We start from the raw sequence: 20,305 nt of genomic DNA, 5'->3' as shown, positions 1-20,305 counted from the left end.
GGGTAAATGAAATGCACATTATCAAAGTTCCAACGACTAAGCTCTTGTTGTTCATTGGTCCAGGGAGGGGGGCGAATACTAAGAAAAGGTGGGCGGTACAAATAGAATTTTTGATCATTTCTGAGAGAAATTTTAGCTTAAGTTTCTAATATCACTGGCTCACAATCGTTCCCCACTGTTTAATGCTCACTATGTTAATGTCTATTAGTCCATTTATCATTCGTTAACATTTTCATTTGTATCCTGACAAGCGAACGTTCCGATTTGGTGAATTCAATTGCTGAAAATGATTGCTAGTACTGGATTCAGCACCAAAAGAAAAAGAGAAAAAGAGGGTGTTTAGTGGCAGACCGTATACAGGGTGGGAGATGAGTGAGGGCAAAGTGCGAAGATAGAACGTAGAAAATGTCTAGAAATGCCATGTTAATTTTGAAACAAGTAAAGAGATTGAGGTCAAATGTTGGATATGAAGAATGCATGTAGAGCTCCACTGAAATGAAATGAAATGAAATCTTTGAGTTTTACGTCCCACGATTATGCCGGTTAGGCTAAAGGAGGCGGTGATTATGAGAAATGAATAAAATGATAGAATGAATAAAGTGGTAGGAAACGGTAGAACCCCGAGAAAACCCACGAGCACGGTGTTTGTCCACCACAAAGTCCACCACAAGCTGGAATCGAACCAGGGACCCCAAGAACCGGGGGTGAACGCTCTACCACTGAGCCACCGCGCTCTCCAGAGCTCCACTGAGTAGACCTAATGTAAATCATGGGGGGCATCTGGAAAACCATCATGTTGAAATTAGCGCAAGAAAAATGTACGGAAAAGGAATCGTGTGGCATATGGATCTTGACGCACACCATCGATTTAAATCAATAGTGACCAATACAGTTTGAGACCTCTGTTTATTTGCAACTGTTATGAAACTTAAGAATGATTGTATGGTTAATATAAAAATGGAGACAACAATGGGCACTTTGAAAAACGATAAAGATGGACAATCGGGCTCGTCACAATTGTCTCCGGTATTGAAATTGAAACAGTAGTCTACAGGTGCCAAATGCGCCAGGTGCTGTTTGGAAATATCCAGTTTTGTGGAAGGCATATCTAATTATAGCTTGGAACCTTCGTGCTGTAAACTGGAAATGGGTGAGTGATTGCAAGTTAATGAAGTTGTCCCGTTGTCATATTTTGAAGTCAGATGACAGAAAAACGATGTCTGTAATATATTTTACGAAATTCTTATACGGACGGAAGAAGTACACATCCAATGGTTGTATGAGTGACGTGCAACCATCAGGGATAAGGAGTCGGATAAGTTCTACAGTGTCCGGATTCTGCACCAACTCTTCATCTTTATTGGTTCTCCATGAATCAACGAGAAGCAGCAATTTTATCTGCTCTATAGAAGGCCAGAAAACGTCAGTCATGAACTCTTTCAGGTTGTCCTTCGTCACATTTGCACTTTTACCAGTATACGAACAAATATTGGGAGAGTCGGGATGTTTGTTGACTGGAAAGTGGCCTCATTCACGTTTGTGATTGTTCCTCATTCACGTCACTTTACGACAATATTGCCACATTGCCATAGCGTGGAACGTGTTACAGAGGTCTCAAAGTGTATTGGCCACTATTGATTTCAATAGACTGTGTGCGTCTAGAGCCATATGCCACATGACTCCTTTCCCGTATACTCTTCTTGCGCTAATTCAAACATGGTGGCTTTCCAGATGTTCCCCATGATTCACATTACGCCTATTCAGTGGAGCTCTACAAGCATTCCTCATATCCAGTATTTGATTTCAATCCCTCTACTCGTTTTAAAATTAACATGACATTTCTAGACATTTTCTATGTTCTATCTTTGCAATTTGCTCTCACTTATCTCCTACTCTGTATACGGTCTGCCACTAAACACCCTCTTTTTCTCTGTTTCTTTTGGTGCTGAATCCGGTGCTGGCAATCATTTTCAGCAATTGAATTCACCAAATCGGAATGTTCCCTTGTGAGTCGTTATGCTTTAATATATGCTTATGCTTTTATATATGTGAGTCGTTATGCTTTTATATATTTATAATGATATATATTTTCACTTTGTAATAGTATTTTGTTTTAACACTAATCAAAACTGTGTTAATGTTAGACTTGAAGCTCAGGAGTTTTATTCTGATTCGACTTTTATATTTTAACTAACCTTTGGCTAGCTGGGGCTCCGCTCCCAGACCCCATATTTGCTCACAGTTCCCACTTTTGCTAATTCTACGGCCTCGTACCTCTTAAACCCACAATGCCACCGAATTTCAAGTTTCTTTTTCTATTTGAACTATCTAAAAAGTAAGATTTTTGAAAATGAAATGAATTTTTTTAAGTTTTACGTCCCACGGTTATGCCGGCTAGGCTATGTATCCCAAGAAAGCGCCCATTTGAATAATATGGGAATTTCTTCATCCCCCTTTAGTACCCTTAAAAACTTTTAAAAAAAATATTCACTTTTGGCAATTTTCCTGTGGATTAGTTCTGGAAAACTACAATCATGCCAAATTTCATCGTTCTAATCCTGCCGGAAATGCCTAAACATTTTGGGGTGAAGAAGATGCCCCATATAAATAACATGAAAAAAAAATTCAGTTCCTCACGAAACCACTCTGAAGTTGGAAAATTTTGTTTCTGGTAATTCACTTTGGTATCACTAACGAAAATGTACAAGCATACCGAATTTCAAATTTTTATTCCAATTTCAAGAACCTAAAATATGAGCTTGAAAGTTCAAAGAAAGTTTCATTTAAATAACATTTCTTAATCACCCCTTTAGATCCTCTAAAAATTAAAAAGATTCACTTTTAGCAATTTTCCTGTGGGTTAGTCCCGAAAATCATGCCAATTTTAATCATTGTAACCCTACAGGAAGTGCCCAATAATTTAGGGGTGTAGGAAATGTCTCATATGAATAATATGAGAAAGAGGTCTCCGTTCCTCATAAAGCCACTCTAAAGTTGGAATTTTTTGTTTTTGGTGATTTCCTTTGGTAACGCTAACGAAAACGTACTAGCATATCGAGTTTCAAGTTTTATTCCAATTCCAAGTACCTAAAATAGGACATCATAGATAAAAAAGACCCATTTAAATAACATGGGAATTTCTTCATCCCTCCTTTAGACCCCATAAAAATTAAAAATATTTGCCTTTGGCAATTTTCCTGTGGGTTAGTTCCGAAAAACTACAATCATGCCAAATTTCAACTTTCCATGTCAACCGAAAGTACCCGGTGTTTTATATCAGTGAGTCAGTTCATGTAGTTTCGTATATTATTGATTACACCGTGAAAATAGTCTTACGTTACGTATATATATATCTTAGTTGTGTCCTGTGTTTATTAAAAAAAATCTATTAATTATAAAAATTGGAACTTTGTTCATTATTCATCCACAGTCAATTAATTATAATTTCGCTATTTTTCATAAATACTCACAGAGAGACTACAGATGCTGAAGAAATTTGTAATTGTAAAAGTTATTTGAATAATTTTTGTCCACTACAAGTTTCTACTTTTTTATTATGATTTAGGTAGGGGCTCCGAAATATTCTTCGCTTACACTTAAGAAATGTCTAGAACTGGCCCTGGTGCAATGACATATACCAAACAAGCTTTCCTGTCATCTGCAGGTATATTTCCAAAATAAAACTATCTACATACTGTTCTGTGGTTCTATTACAACCCATTTCAACTAATAACTCAATTTTACCGAAAGTATTGTTTATATATATGTAATTTTTCAGCTTATAACAGGGAAGCACGGTAGCTGAATGGTAGAGCTTTTAACTCTGGTGTGTAGGGTCACTGGTTCGATTCCTGGTCACGTAAGCTTGTGGTGAACAACATCGTATCCTTAGATTTTCTCGGGATATTTCCTTTTTCTTCCACATTCTCATTCCACCAATTTTTCCATCAGTATTCAGTTGTCTTATCCATCCGTCTCTCTTAGCCTAAAGGGCGTAATCTTGTAACTGTTATTAAAAAAATCTTGCAATCCCACCTTTCTCTTTACTGTTTACACGTTACAACTTTCTGAAAGCAAGAAAGATATATCCATCCATGCAGAACTGCACTCTAGTAGGCGTGTATTTTGGGCACGCTTTCACTCCCCGTTCAAAAGAATCCATCGTTTCGGAAGCGGCGGAACTGTTTTTTTTTTTTTTTTTTATGTCAGTGGGAGGGCGATAGTAGGTAGCAAGCAAGACGACCCAGAAAGTTGCACTTAGTTTGACTTCTTGCAAGATGAAAAAAATGTTGCATGTCCCTTTCAAGACTATGTTTACATGAAGAATATTGTAGTTGCAAGATTTTTTAATGACAGTTACAAGATTCTTGTAGCATGGTAACCTAGCTTTAATCAGCCCTGCCAAATTGTTTTAAATGGAGTAATCAGACAAAGAGTGTCTTGGATGAAGGAAGCTGTTCTCCCAGTAGTCAAATTAAAGTCAATAGTCCTGTACCGAGAAATGTAAGGTCGCTTATAAAATATCATTTTGGAAAATATTAAGAGTTTATCTTACCCAAATGATAAGATATATGCGATTATTTTGTATTAGTACACTTATTTTTAACTTCTACTGTAGAGGTATTTAGTTATAGATAAATGTATAACGCTTAGGAAATTGATTTAATCTTGTTGATTTTAGGATATAATTAATTAATAGCTTAAAAGTGGCTATGTTGAATAAATAACTATCGGTAGTTTATATACTGTGTTCATGCTGATTACTTACTAAGTTATATTAGGTAACATGGAATAAATACTTTTGTACATGTAATTACAAATTTGTAATTACAATTTCCATTTAATAGTAAGAGTTAATGTAGTATGTTTGGTGTAGGTTCGCGGTAAAGTTTGTTATATATTGGGCTATTCTAGTGACTATAACGGAGTGATGGTTCTTAACTATTAGGAATTAGCGTTACTCACAGACAAAGTATTGCTATTAAAATAAAACGAGTATTTATCTTCATCCCTACTACTGGCATTTGAATTACTATTATATTTTTAAAGCACAATTTCGTTGAGGTTCCAGTACACTAAGCTATGGGGTTGCACTAAGGGTAGCGAAAAATTTTTATTTCAAAATTTCAGGTCTCCAAATTGTCGTGACACATGTGGTGTCACTCCAAAGAGTGATTTATTTTAAAGACAATGGTGTATGAACCATGAACCTACAGTAAGTAGGGTACGAACAGAAGCTTCCCGAGTAAAAGTTTATAATGTCCTTTAAAAAGTTCTTCATTTTAAAAAGGTTAAGATGTTTAATAATACTGACTGGATATTTGTATAATTCGTAGATTTGTGTGTAATAAGAATGCGTGCTACGTGTTTCAATATTTTGAGGGTTAATATGACTGAATTCACTCATTCCATGAATAACCTGTGCTAAGATTTCGAAGAAAGCATGGGTGAGCAACTGAATTTTTTACGCGAATAGATTGCATATATTTCTTGTGACTGTCATTAAATACACTAACAGGTGTAAATATCAGGGTAGTTATTTGGTTATGGGTGATATTCGTATAGTTAGATTAACCATAAATTGGACCCATTAGACTAATTGCCTTTCACATAGTCAATGAAGCCACAATAAGTATTTCAATGTGAATCAATACTAAAAGTTTGAGTACATATTTTAAATTTAATCAAATGTCAGCAAACTGTTATACGACTTAAAGAATGAACTATATTTCTAATCATTACATGCACCTAAGTATAACATATTTATATATTAAATATATATATATTAAAAAACTGTATCATTTTATAATGGTTCTAATTTAATTATGGGAACATTTCTATTTCCTCTAAAATCATATAGAAGACACTGTCTCAAATTTTACTTTTTAATATAATAAATTTTCCTTTGTTTAATAGAAATAATATAGCTTATTATAATCAGTTATCAGGTACTTCAAGGATTCATAAAACTATATATCATAGATATATTGTTCTTATATTCAAGTTAATCTTCAGGTATTATATATTATATATTTAAATTTCTACAACTTAATTATAATAATAACCTATTCGAAAAAGTAGAATTGGCTTACCGTCTCCAAGAATCAAAAATCCAAATATAACACATATAGTGTAGATAACACTAAGTAATCCTAACCACAGTCCCAATCCATGTGTTGCACTTACAAACAGGTACCACGCTGATGTATGTAAATCCTTTTAAAAATATTATAATGATTGATTATTTCATTTAATCGTACAGAAATATTGAGCTTATTGTACACTTACTAAAGACCAAAGAGTTACAAAGCAATATATAAAATAACTAGAATATCAAATAATTAGGCAATTCAATGGAGCAATACTACGAATAAAGGTGCAACAAAGAAGTAAAACATTTCATGTATTTTATAACAAGGAAGATAAGAGAAACTAGGTGAGGAATAATTTCATTACTTTGCAAGGAATATTTTGTGTCTTTACCTATTTATATTTTCCTTTTTCTTGTTTTGTTTACGTTCCTGGCATGTTCCATTTAAAGACATAATTATCATTTTCATAAAAACTTAATTCTAAAATCAAGGCAGTATAGTAAATTTTCAAATTACAAGTTTTATTACCAAACTCCTTTAATAAATGTGAAAGATTACACATAATAAAAAGTGAAAGAATAATAAGGTAAACTCTATTGAAAACCCATTTCAGTAATTCTCAAACTTGCATGACTCAAGAGATGACAAGAGTAGCATATATGTCAGAGTAAAAGATGAAAGAAACATTGAACAAGATGGTCCTCCTGTCTCTAGATTGTCTAAACATTTGAAGTGGAGCAAGTATTACATGTTTAGTATTGCCTACTAACGTAACAAAAAAAAATAAATAAATAAAAAAAATAAAAAAATAAAATAAAATGAAAAATAAAAAAATAAAAAAAATAAAAAATAAAAGACCGGTTTATGCAAAATTCCTCATTAAAACCATGAAATTAAATTAAAGTTTATTTAAGTAATTTGAATAAGAATTAAATACAATTTATTGACGCATATTTAAGATCAAAAATGTCTGCAAGAATTAAAAAGGTATTTCTCTCAACAAGAAGAAGAAACCATTTTTAAAATAAATGAAAAACAAAATAAGATTAGAAGAATATGCTGATGGAAATATTTCGTAAATAGTAAGTTTCATTTGTTGTTTACTTCTTCCTGGGTCTTTTAGTACTCTTGTATACTTGCATACGTGCTTTGATGATTTGTTAAAATATTAAATAACGCTACATTCGTACCTTTGATTCTTAATGAGTTATAGACGGAGTTTCTCCGATATAGTAGGCTGGAAATAAATGCATTTAAGCATGTAAAAAGGTCTGAAGAAGTATCTTACAGAACGATGCTCCTGCTATTCTCAAATTGCCAATGCTATATGGATAGCGTACGAGTCTTTGGCGTGGGAGACCCGGGTTCGATTTCCGGCGGGGGCTCATACGGTTCGGATTCCACGCTAAGCTGTAGGTCCATATCTCAAGTAGCCTCGCTGCTGAACGTGACGCTAAACTAAAAATCCAATTCAATCCAATCAGATTCCCCATCTATCTCCCCAGATTACACACAATCCATCATAATAGTCGGTTCTACCACATTTTCTTTATAAATATCTTCAAGTCTTCAAACTTTCACACGTCCTTTACAAAGACATTTGGACTACCATACTATTCATAAAATGTCTGTCTTAAGCGACTATAATATTCCACTTCACTACATTCATTCCGATTTTTTTTATCTTTCTTTTATTTTTTAGTTTTTTTCTCCCATATATTTCATTTGATGTTACCTCTCATTATTGTAATTACTTTCGTTTGCTATTCTTCATTATTTAATTATATTTTGTTAATTTACGTTTTCCCATGTTCTTATTTATTATTCCTTTTTTTTTTTTTTACTATTTTACATAATGATAGGTATATACATTTCTCTCTTTGTTCAATATTTCTTCTCCTCCTATACTCTTATCGACCAATACTTTTAATTGTTTTACCTTCCTAATACTCGTTTTATTTTCAACTTATTATGCGATTCCATACTTCAATATGATGCCCCAACTAGACGATTTACTACTCTGTTCTTCAATATTTTTTTTTCCTTATTTGATAAAGCATTTAACGAAAATACTTAAAAGGTAACTGCTTAAAAGGATACTGTTCTCATTATTCTGGTGAGTAATATTTGGTCTAGGAATTAATTCGTGTGGGTGGACAAGAGATGGCGCAACGAACGGAGCGTCCCACAGTTCCGTGTATCCACACATGTGTTGCAAACCCCTGTCGTTCGTAGTATAGGGCAGTGGATTAAAGCGTCAACAACACCAGTTTGTAGTTAAGTGAACATGGCGCAATTTGTGCCTGATAAAGTGTTTTTGCGGGGTGTCCTGCTGCATTACTTTAACATGCAGAAAAGTGCGACTGAAAGTCATCGTATTTTGGTGGAAGTGTATGGTGACCATGCTCTAGCTGAGCGAACGTGTCAGAAGTGGTTTGCACGGTTTAGAAGTGGTGATTTCGGCTTGGCAGACCAAGAGCGAGCTGGACAGCCAAAAAAATTTCAAGACGAAGAATTGACAGCATTGCTCGAGCAGGATTCGTGTCAAACGCAGGAACAACTTGCAGCAGCATTAGGCGTTGATCAAACAACAGTCTCCAAACGCTTGAAAGCCATGGGAATGATTCAAAAGATGTCACATTGGGTTCCACATGAATTGAAAGACAGAGACGTTGAAAGACGAAAAACCATTTGCGAATTGCTGCTTCAACGACAGAGCAGAAAGGGGTTTCTGCATCGAATTATTACGGGTGATGAGAAGTGGATCCATTACGAGAACCCTAAACGAAAAAAGGCCTGGGTGAAACCAGGTGAACCAGGTACATCACAACCAAAACGAGATATTCACTGTGCAAAGGTTATGCTGTGCATATGGTGGGATATGAAAGGTGTGGTGTACTATGAGCTGCTGCAACCGGGTGAAACTATGAATGGAGAACGTTATCGACGACAATTAATGCGTTTGAAGCAAGCTCTGGCCAGAACACGACCAGAATGGGAGAACAGACATGATAAACTTATTGTTCAACATGATAACGCTCGCCCACATGTCGCAAAACCGATCAAAACCTATTTAGAAAATGTCGGATGGGAAGTTTTACCCCACCCGCCGTATTCACCAGACGTTGCTCCTTCGGACTACTACTTGTTCGATTGCATGAACAACGATTTGATTGGACAGCGGTTTACTTCTTCAGAAGATATCGAAACATGGGTCTCTGACTGGATCACTTCCAAGGATGATGACTTCTTTCGCCACGGAATCCGTACATTGCCTGACAGATGGGCGAAAGCGGTGGCTAGCGATGGACAATATTTTTCTTAAGGTATTTATGTATTTTGTGTTTGTACTACAGCTTCAATGTGTGCGTACCAACCGCACGAATTAATTCCTAGACCAAATATATACAGGGTTTTTCAAAACAACACCGACAACATTTGGGAGGCGACTCCTGACATCAAGATAAGACAAAAAGTATAGACCAACCTGGGTGCACAAATGCTTCCTTTCGGAGTTAAGGCTGCCGAAAACACGAAAAAATGAACTTTAAAGGTCCATAGCTTCAAATCTATGGGACCTACTGTAGTCGGATCAAGACTTCACTTAGGAACTAGTGTATGTCCTATTCAAATACCCATGTTTCAGATCCTGTGGTGCTTTCGCAACAATTTTTATAGAGGTAGTTAGTGAGTACATCAAATTATATGTTCGTTGCGAAACTCCCTCCATAAAAATTGTCACGTAAGTACCTTAGGATTCTGAAACATGGATATTTGGATAGGGTACATAGTAGTTCCTGAGTGAAGTCTTCACTCGACTACGGTAGGTTCCACAGTTTTAGAACTATGGAGCTTTAAAGTTCACGTTTTCATGTTTTCGGCAACCTATAACTCCGAAAGGAAGTATTTGTGCACCCAAGTTGGTCTATACTTTTTGTCTTATCTTGATGTCAGGAATCACCTCCCAAACGTTGTTGGTGTTGCTTTGAAACACCCTGTATATAGGATGTTAATGAACTTTACCGACAAACTTTAAGAGATGATTTCTCATATCAAATTCAGAAAAAAAAATCATATGGACTGTGGGCAAAAGTGCATAGTTGCAGAGATAGGGCCGTCCAAAAGAGTGGCAAAAATAAAATGGAACACGAATACGCATTATTTCAAACACAAAAAACGATGGAGTGGCGGTCCATATCGGTGTAAAGGAAGTTACATACACATATTCAAAAACATATTTCAGTAATGTGCAATGGGTGTATAAGAGATGCCCCTTAGGTCATAATTCCCAGACATCTTCGAACATAATTCCTAAAAGTGCTCAGACTTAAAGGTTGCTCCAAAGTAGGCGAAAAATAGCCTTGATAGCTATGAGGACTGAATACGTCGGCAGGAGGCCGAAAGTGTTAGGAACCACCAGCTCCGCTGTTTCTCCTGTTCGGAATAGCGTGTTCTTCCATGAATTTTTTAGCTTTTAGACGTCCCTAGTTCCAAAACTATGCACTTTTCTGAACATCTTCACATATACCTTTTATTCTTATTTTGATGTGAGGTGAGAAAGCATTTCTTAAAGTTTGTCGACGACTCTAGAGAAAGGCAAGGGCCTGGTGGCTTCTTCTGCCTCCGACTATGCCCTCCTGAGACATGTTGTATTGTAATGTACGTAGGTCAAGTAATATAAAGTTACTATTGTCGGTATACATAGCAAAAACTACCCCTTTCGCAAATGTCTCTGTCCCTCTGAATGCCCTCTGAGAAATTAAACCTAGCGTCGGCACTATATATATGATTGTTTAAAGAAACGAGATATAATATCCATGGATCTGTTCTTAACAAATACAGTATATAGAATAATTATACACAGTGTTGTCACAGTCCTAGCTCTGGAGTGGGCTGAAAAATAGTACAAATTGAAACAAAAAGGACTGAATTCACTATTTTATACCAGTGTAATGCATGGCTATAACACGAAAGTAAAACACTTTCTTCCCTTCCAAGAGTTTAAATCAAGGAAGTGCTCTTTTTAAAAATTACCTTTTAGAAACATTCAAACAGGAGGACCTCGAACAACTGTGGAAGTAGATTAAACTTTTCTCGCACGTAGGAAGTATAAGAGAAGCGCAAATTAAAAGGGAAAACAGTTATCATCTTCCGTATGCATTGTAAAGAAACCAAACGCGTCGAAGTGACCAATAAACCCAGACGGTATTATGGACATATATGAAAAAAATATATATAAAAAGAGGAACAAATCAAATATCTCCGAATTCGCGTGTAAATAGTACGTTATAATAAAATATTAAAATATAAATTATTGCACCTTATTGTGGTTTATTTCACGATCAAAGGAAGATAATAGACTGTTAGAAGAATATAAGGTAAGTAAACTGACATTTGTAAAAAATGTAAAACCAGTCTAGAGCCCTAGAACCTACCCTGAAAGACATCACATCGTTATTAATAATTTTAAGTCACAACTGACTGGCACTTTTGAAAATGTGACATGTATTTGTTAAATGGTGCTGAATTGAGTAGAATTGTACCGACTTTTTCACAAAAGAGGTTGAAAATGCCAGCGTTGTACCAACGGGCCGATGAATGACAAAAAGAGTTGAATTTGGTACAATTGTACCAAGTGTGGCAACACTGATTATGCATATAAAGCCAATAAGAGGAAAACTCTTGTGTTCAAAACCAAGATTTGTAACTGCTTTTTGGTGGTAGTTCAAATATAAACCTTAATGCATTCTTGTACAAGTAAAAATGCTAAAATATATACACTAAATCATTTCAAAAAAAAAAAAAAAAAAAAAACCTAACGTTATATAATAGTCTGCAAGCATGACTTGTTCTGTGACGAGTGTATTTTGTGACGAGTGTGTTCTGTGACCTTCTCTCTAGTCTGGTGGCTGGCTTTTGTGCACGAGCTTCCGGGTTCGGTTCCCGGCGGGTTTTTCAAGGGAAAGGTATGAAAAATGGTAGTGAAGTTATGGCAAATGGAAAACTTCTTTCTAAATTACAAATTTTTGTTCTTACTTTCTCATATTAGTGAAGTATCATATAATTATAAGACAACATATTCCTTGTTAATGAAAGCCGCTTGAAAAATTGCATTATATATATATAGGATTATTATAAAGCTCTTCAGGTGGTTTATGTTAACAATGGGTATGATGAATTCAGTGATTTTGAGTGACTGTAAAACTGATTTAAACTCAAAGTACTGTATTGTAATAAAGAGGCTGACAATTTAATGCCGCAAAGGAAAGAAATTCACGAGAGCCTAGACTTCTTGGGTTATGGCTTACTTAGGCACCATCTTTTTTCGTCTGTTCCTCCCTTCTCACTTCAAAGCATTTTGCATTTTTAAAACGATCCAAGTGTAATACCGGATTTTTGTTCTTCGAGTACTTATGTACTAGAGTGACTACTTTTTCTTTATTATTATTATTATTATTATTATTATTATTATTATTATTATTATTATTATTATTATTATTATTATTATTATTATTATTATTATTATTATTATTATTATAAATATTTGCAAATAATTAAAACTTACCTGGTAATGTTGAAATTGTTTCTGAAAAAATAACTCTCCATCCAAACCTCTAATAGTTACTATTCCTTTTAAAGTTGACTTAAAATGAGATCTGATTGGACGCCGTGCTTAAAAATATAACAAATAAAAGAAGCCAATATATAAATATTTTAAAGTTTTAATTATTAAAATCTATAATTTAATTCTTAGCAGAACCATTTCCGTCGTACTAGTCATACATATGTTAAGTTAATCTTATATGACCAGGGGCGTCATTTAGGGAGGGCAGGAGGGGGCAATTGCCCCCCCTAAGAGTTTGAGTAATACATATACTTTAATGGATTGACTACTAATATACTAGTATAAACTTGAAAGTCTTCTTATGTCGGTGGTGCTCTTGCCCCCCTCAAGCAAAGTCTGAAATGACGCCCCTGTATATGACATTAATATTATTAGTAATTTGGAGATGAATATGGGCACAAAATGTGATTAGTCATATTTCATAAACCATATTTTAAAATTATGTTTTCTGATCACTCTGAAGTCTTTGAATTCACTATAATTATTTTTCCCTTTCTTTTAATCTAGGACGAAAATTTTCAATGAAATGTTTGAATCAGTTCATACTGATTTAGAGGAGCTATTATTCACTCTATTGGTGATAATAAGGGGTGAACAAAGTAACTGTTTATTAGGCAATATTCCTTGAAATCCAACTAGCTCATGGACAAATTGATATAAATTAATGTGTTTACTCTTCTTTAGAGAATGAAGTGTAAAATTAGCAATGTTACTCGGTAAAGCAGACTAGTTCAGGGTCCCACAGATCTTTGTAAACTGTTTCTCTGACATTCGCTGCTTTTCCTTGACAAAGGTTTACCTAATTCCCTGGCAAAAGATTGATTAATTTTTTCTCTTTTTCTCATGGCAACATACGTGACCATATATATTAAACCAGTCTACGCGATACGGAATTATACGTGAGCATATATGTGGTATTAAGATTATCAGCTGTTGATGAGTTTCATGGTACAACTCCAAAGACTGTCAATAGATCCTGATAAACCTTACTGCAAGAACCTGCATGAAAGTATATTGTTTGAAACTGAAAAAGAATAACCAAAATCAATACATCTGCATTGAAGTTATGCGTGAACATGCACACCATGAAGTCGGTTAATTACGATATTAACACTATCAACCATTGAGGAGTTCTATGGTCTAGTTCCGATGACTATCAATAGATCCTAATGAAATTTATATACACCCACATAAAAAGTGTTAAACAACACAAAAAGTAAGTCAAACCACTGGTGTGTCTATGTCAAAATTATGCGTGATCATACACACAATTATGGTATGAATACTGTCAGCCATTGAGAAATTTCGTGGTTTTTAACTGTATAAAAAACTTTTTTAAAGCTAATTGAACGCTGCTGCACTGTTCCGTTCTTCGCTTTGGACATCGCTTGAAATAGTTCAGCAAGCTGCGAAGACAAAAGTGTGTTGCTTATAGGAAGAGTCTGTGATTTTTCAAAGCTCTTTTTAACAGTTGCTTCATATACTAAGCTCACTTCGCCTCTTGGTTTAAACTCAACAAACTCGTCAAGACATTTCCCGAAAAATTTAATCAATCTCCCGAAATAGCTACGGACTTCTTATGTAAAAACCGAGTTCCGATCGAAAATAAAAAAAAGTATGAAGTTAGCTAATAACTAGTTAACCTTAGCGACGTAGGTAGAATACTACACACACAAATCTAATAGTGTTATTTTACATTTTTTTTATGTAAACTAAATTTTTTTTTCTCCCGCCCACATTCAGATGAACGCACACTAGTCACGCAGTCACTAGTAGAATTCACGCACACTAACACACGAATTTGAAATTGCGCCTAGCGGGTGGACAGACAGCAGTGGACGCCATGTAATCCAGCAGCTAGGAAAGTCCTGTTGGGAGTTTGAGAGCCAGAAGGTTTGTTTGTTTTATCGAGTTCTAATATCTTTAGTGTTTTAAAAAAAATTGGTCACATGTTCTGAATCATGGTCATTATTGCGCAATGGCCGCCATCTTGAATATTCCTTTCGTATTCACTACATTTTTCTTAAATACATCTAGCTCAAGCTGTAATTGTCGAAAAGTTATCAGTTATACCTCATTCGATTTGCAATAGTATAGGCTTTTATGTAACGTTATTCACTTGTCAGTAATACACACAAGAGGGAAGTAAAGAAGGGAAATTTTGAAAATTTCCCTCAAAATGTTCCCTTTTACCGATTTTTTGCTATTGTTATATGGCAACGCTGAGTTCTAGACGAGAAAGAAAAATTACATACGTTTCCTGTAATGTGATAAATATATGCTGAAAGTTTTGTCTTGGTTGGTTCACTAGCAGAGGAGTAATAAAATATTTTGTTAGAGCGACCAAAATCATAAAATACAATCTTTGGATTTAATAAAAGTACTTTTGTCACATAGAAAGACCTCCAGCTCAGACTGTAATTGCCGCAGAGATACAAATAATATCAAGATCTACTTTTAACGATATAGGCCTTTAGGTGGCTTGCCAGAAGTGCGTATGGGAAGGATCAAAAAATGTGGAAAATACGCTTAAAAGTTTCTATTTTTCTCTGTAGCACAGTAAATACAAGAGGAAATTTCTCTTGCGTAGGTTGGCAGCACTGTTGGACTCTTGACTATGATTAAAAGTCGAGGTTAACGTCGAAGCCATCAATAGAGCGAAGATTAATGATTTAAAGGTAAGTGATTCAAGATTTTCTTCCTAAGCTGCAGTTATGATGATGTACTATGCTGCAGTTATGATGACGTAGTATGATGATGTAGTACGTCAAGATCAAATGCTAGCAAATAGGACTATTATTAGGGCTAAAGGACACCGTGTTCCCATACCTCCATCAATAAAACCCAACATTCCTGTTCGAGGTGCTATGGACAATTTCGACAGAGAAGAAGCTACATTTTTAGGAATACATGGAACACACGACACAGTACTTGTCTTGTTTCAAGACCTTCATCTGAGTGATAAACGTAACGTCTCGTTAGAAGAACCTGATAGTCCAGAGAGATACCTGGGAACGTTTGGCATTGATGTCACTTCATGAACTCCCACTAAAGATATAGATGCCCAAAAACTATTGTACTACACAAAGCCAAAAACAAGGTGCAGTATCCTCAGTACTTTCGTTCCTAGCAATGACCTAATTACAGCAAATGAAATAAAACAGCCAGACAGAAATTTAGATCTCATATGGTTTCTTTCAAGATATTTTAAAAAATCCAACGTACCTCAATTAGATTTCCCTCAGGAAGTTGAGATTCCCTCTAGAAACGCTTTTATGAGTGCACTATCTGAACATCCATCTCACAGAACCATTACGGGATATACTCCAATACTACCCTATCCTGCAACTCAGTATGACTCTATTTATACAACAATGTGTAATTTCCAAGATATCTTGCACCAGTTAAATGTCGAAGAGAGTTCACTGTGGTGTGACGAAGGCGTATATCATATAGCTAAAGAAATTCAGCTCCTTCAACCCGGAAAGTTTTCCAACATATTTCTTGGCCTTGGAGGATTTCATGTTCAGAAAGTCGTGCTTGCATGTATTGGTCTATACCTCAAGAGCAGTGGAGCTTTGTAAATTCTTGTTCAGACTGAAACCATGGGTCCACACACTGCTGAAAGCGCTTTAAAAGGAAACCACTATAGCAGGGGAGTTAGAGCAATAGGAATGCTTTGTGAAGTAATGGAAACACTGGAGTGGAAGGCGTTCATGGAACAGATTAACATAACTAAATACTCCGAATTGTTCTCAATAGTAAAACGCATACAGTTATCAGTGTATGAAGAACAAAGTTTATCTAAAGAAACTAAATGTGCTATAGAAAACCTGAGTGCCATCAGAATGGACTTTGAGAAATTTAGAGAAAGTGGAGCACAAAAAAGTGAAATGTTTGCTTATTGGGATCAGTTTGTCTACACACTTACTCCTCTTCTCCGAGACTTAATTCGAGCGGACAGAGAAAATAACTGGGACTTGCATGTGTGCAGCCTAAGAGAGTGTTTGCCACTTTTCTTCTCATTTGACAGAACAAATTGTGCACGGTGGTGTACTCTATATTACCACGATTGCTTAAAACTAGAACAAGAACATCCTTTGATCTATAATGAGTTTAAGAACGGTCATTTCACAGTTCAACATAGTAACAATAGATTTAGCAGCGTTGCATTGGATCAAACACTAGAGCAACACTACAATAAGCCAGCCAAGGGATCTGGAGGCATAATCGGAGTAACCAGACGAAAAGAAGCCGTGACAAAACACGATCTTATCAAACATGAGCAAGAAAATATAACATACTTTTTGAGACGGTTTTGTGGCCTTCATGAAGACGATGAATATGCTCTTCATCATGAGTTTTCGAAGTCTTTAACAATTCAAGAGCAGCAAAATATTTCAGAGATGATAACTCTTGTGCTTGAGAGAGGAAATCCCTTTTTGAAAGTTGATAGTTGTGGAATTTCTAACATTATAAGTGGAACAAAAATTGATCAAGTAATAGCTGAGTACTTACTCTCTATACAAGGAAAAGGAAAACTAGCTACAAAAACTTCGTTCAAGAAAGGCTTATTGACAAATCCAAAGGTATTTTAGATCCCATACATAAACAATTTCCAAAGACAAAGAAAGACATTTATGCAACCGAGACGGCACTCCAAGAAGCAAATAATGCTATTCGGTTCATAGAAATAGCATGTTCAAGAAATTTCGATATTGAGACAGTACTAAAATACGAGCTTACATCTACATCGTATTATCTAACAGATGATGGGTTCTTAAAGAAAGCAGATAAAGCACAACTCAGCAAAGAACTTGAAAAACACTTTTTAAATAAGAATGATGTAGTTAGTCATCTACCAACGCAGGAAACGAGAGCAGCAATGGTGATTGACTTTATGGTATACGCGCGAAAAGTCTATGTCAAACGACTTATGTGTAAGACGTTTGGAGACTACTTTGACTATTTGGAAAATATTTTTAAAACTTTCCGAAGGTTATTTGCGCACTGACATAGTGTTTGACTTGTATCAAGATAAAAGTATCAAAAACTGGGAGCGACTGAGGCGACAAAAAAATGTTGATCCTATTGATGTGATTCCTAGTAACCCAAATGCACCCCTTCCTGTCAACATGCATACTTTTTGGGCTTCAAGCCAAAACAAAGCACGTTTGCAAGAACTCTTCATTGAGTAGATTGTCGATCAAGGAAATTCTATAAAATCTTTGTATTTGGGAGGAGGTCACGAACGTAACCCAAAGCTATGCCTGAAATTAACCGAAGAATCTGTTAGTTTGGTACCAGATCTTTACTGTGAATGTGAGGAAGCTGATAATAGAATCATGAAACACATCCAACACATGGTCGAAACTGATTCCATTGAAAGAGTTATGATTGCCTCAGTAGATACAGATGTTATGATTTCCGCACTATATCATTTCAAAAAGAGTTATAAAAAATGTGGCCTGAAAGAACTGTGGGTTGTCAAAGACACACGACCCACGACCATCTATGAGGTACATACCACTTCACAAAATGACGGAGAACATGGATGACACACTTTTATATGTTCTTCCTGCTGTTCCCAGTTTAACTGGTTGCGATACCACAGGTAAGGTTGGGACAAAACTTATGGCACTTAAAACAGCAATGACATCAGGAACCCTGTTGAAAAATTTTGGGGTTGCTCCATTGGATGAAGGAATGATACAAAATGCCGAGCTTTTTATCACAAAAGTAGTTGGTTCATCAAAAACAAACTGTGATATGGTACGATTTTAACAATACCACAAAGCAAAAGCTATCAACTTTTCTCAACTATGTCCACCATCATCAACGATAGTCTTTCATATAAAGCGTGCATATTTTCAGTGCTACATATGGATGACTCTGCAGGATGAAGCCCAACCACTGAATCCACTAGAGTATGGTTACATAGAAGAAGCAGGATATCATAAGCCAATAATAACGATTGGATATTTCAGACCTCCTGAATTTCTCTCTCCTTGTATGTGCAAGACATGTGCAAAAGTTAATGTTTGTCCTTGCAGAGTGAAACAAATAGCGTGTTGTCCATTCTGTAAATGTAAAGTGAAGAATATGTGTGTAAATGTGGGATGAAAGTGTCAGTTTATCAGACATTTGTGGACTGTTATGTAAGAAGAAGAATAAATTGCTGTTTGAAAATATCACTTGATATCAAATTTGGAACACATTTCTTAATTACGAAACATGAAATGTTATGATTTTTTTTAAATCTATGTCTTCACTTGTGAATTAAACATTGGGTATTAATGTTTAGTGAATTTCTAGTACTTCCACTTCTATCTTTTAGTGTTTCCACATCATTAAAGGAAAATATTTCGTATGAATTTTATTTTTATTTCCCTTATACTTCCTTGTCATAAGTTATAATGGCACATATGTTAGATTAATCCACACCATTTGTTACTCTAATCAAACAAATTATAAAACGAAATATTATTTGTACCTCTGTGGCAATTCCAGTCTGAGCTGAAGGTCATTCTATGTGACAAAAGTACTTTCATTAAATCCAAAGATTGTATTTTATGATTTTGGTCGCTCTAACAAAATATTTTATTACTCCTCTGCTAGTGAACCAATCAAGACAAAACTTTTAGCATATATTTATCACATTACAGGAAATATATGCAATTTTTCTTTCTCGTCTAGAACTCAGCGTTGCCATATAACAATAGCAAAAAATCGGTAAAAGGGAAAATTTTGAGGGAAATTTTCAAAATTTCCCTTCTTTACTTCCCTCTTGTGTGTATTACTGACAAGTGAATAACGTCACATAAAAGCCTATACTATTGCAAATCGAACGAGGTATAACTGATAACTTTGCGACAATTACAGCTTGAGCTAGATGTATTTAAGAAAAATGTAGTGAATACGAAAGGAATATTCAAGATGGCGGCCATTGCGCAATAATGACCATGATTCAGAACATGTGACCAATTTTTTTTTAAACACTAAAGATAGTAGAACTTGGTAAAACAAACAAACCTTCTGGCTCTCAAACTCCCAACAGGACTCTCCTAGCTGCTAGACTAATGCACTGAACGGAACCAGTACAAAACAAAAATGATCCAGCGTAATAATTTTATTGTGTCCAAGTAATGGAAGTGACTGTAGTTTTAATAACAAACAGTGCATCGTGAAAAGGAAAAGGATCATGCATACTTTATTATAAGAAGATAGAACAAGTATGACGCTATAATATGTGATGTTAGGTATTTTAACTTGTTTTTTCCGCGTCTCGAAATTCGTTGTATACGCGTTGCGCTTGTATATTCGAAATAGGAGCTTATTCGCTACGAAAATAGATAGCAAATGTAAATTACAAAAAACAATAACATGTGAAATTCATAATATCAATAGTTGTACGATTTTCATGGAATAGAAAATTTATAATGTTCTAGATTTAGCAATTACAAAAAAAGAAAAGAAAAATATAGACGAAAGAAAAAATAAGAAAAGAAAGGAAAAATTCGGAAAAGATTTTATACAAAATTTGAATAATATTTCTTTTGTTACATACATTTTCGTCTTCTTAATTTTT

The 20,305-nt window shown here is 35.0% G+C and overlaps 1 protein-coding gene across 1 annotated transcript in view; it reads right to left on the bottom strand.

Moving 5' to 3' along the window:
* Positions 1-20,305, bottom strand: part of LOC145691905 (ATP-binding cassette sub-family C member 4-like) — a 61,743-nt gene that overhangs the window by 35,553 nt on the left and 5,885 nt on the right. The window contains exons 2-3 of the mRNA XM_081767211.1: positions 12,658-12,764; positions 6,093-6,216 (exon numbers count right to left, since the gene is read on the bottom strand). Coding sequence (XP_081623337.1) covers positions 6,093-6,216; positions 12,658-12,764 — 231 coding nt within the window. The remainder of the gene's footprint in view (positions 1-6,092; positions 6,217-12,657; positions 12,765-20,305) is intronic.

Source organism: Thermobia domestica, chromosome 8, assembly GCF_964235325.1.
Source record: "Thermobia domestica chromosome 8, izTheDome1.hap1.1, whole genome shotgun sequence".
NCBI classification, from domain to species: domain Eukaryota; kingdom Metazoa; phylum Arthropoda; class Insecta; order Zygentoma; family Lepismatidae; genus Thermobia; species Thermobia domestica.
Note: the sequence above shows the minus strand (reverse complement) of the source record. Positions and strands in the feature narration are given on the sequence as shown.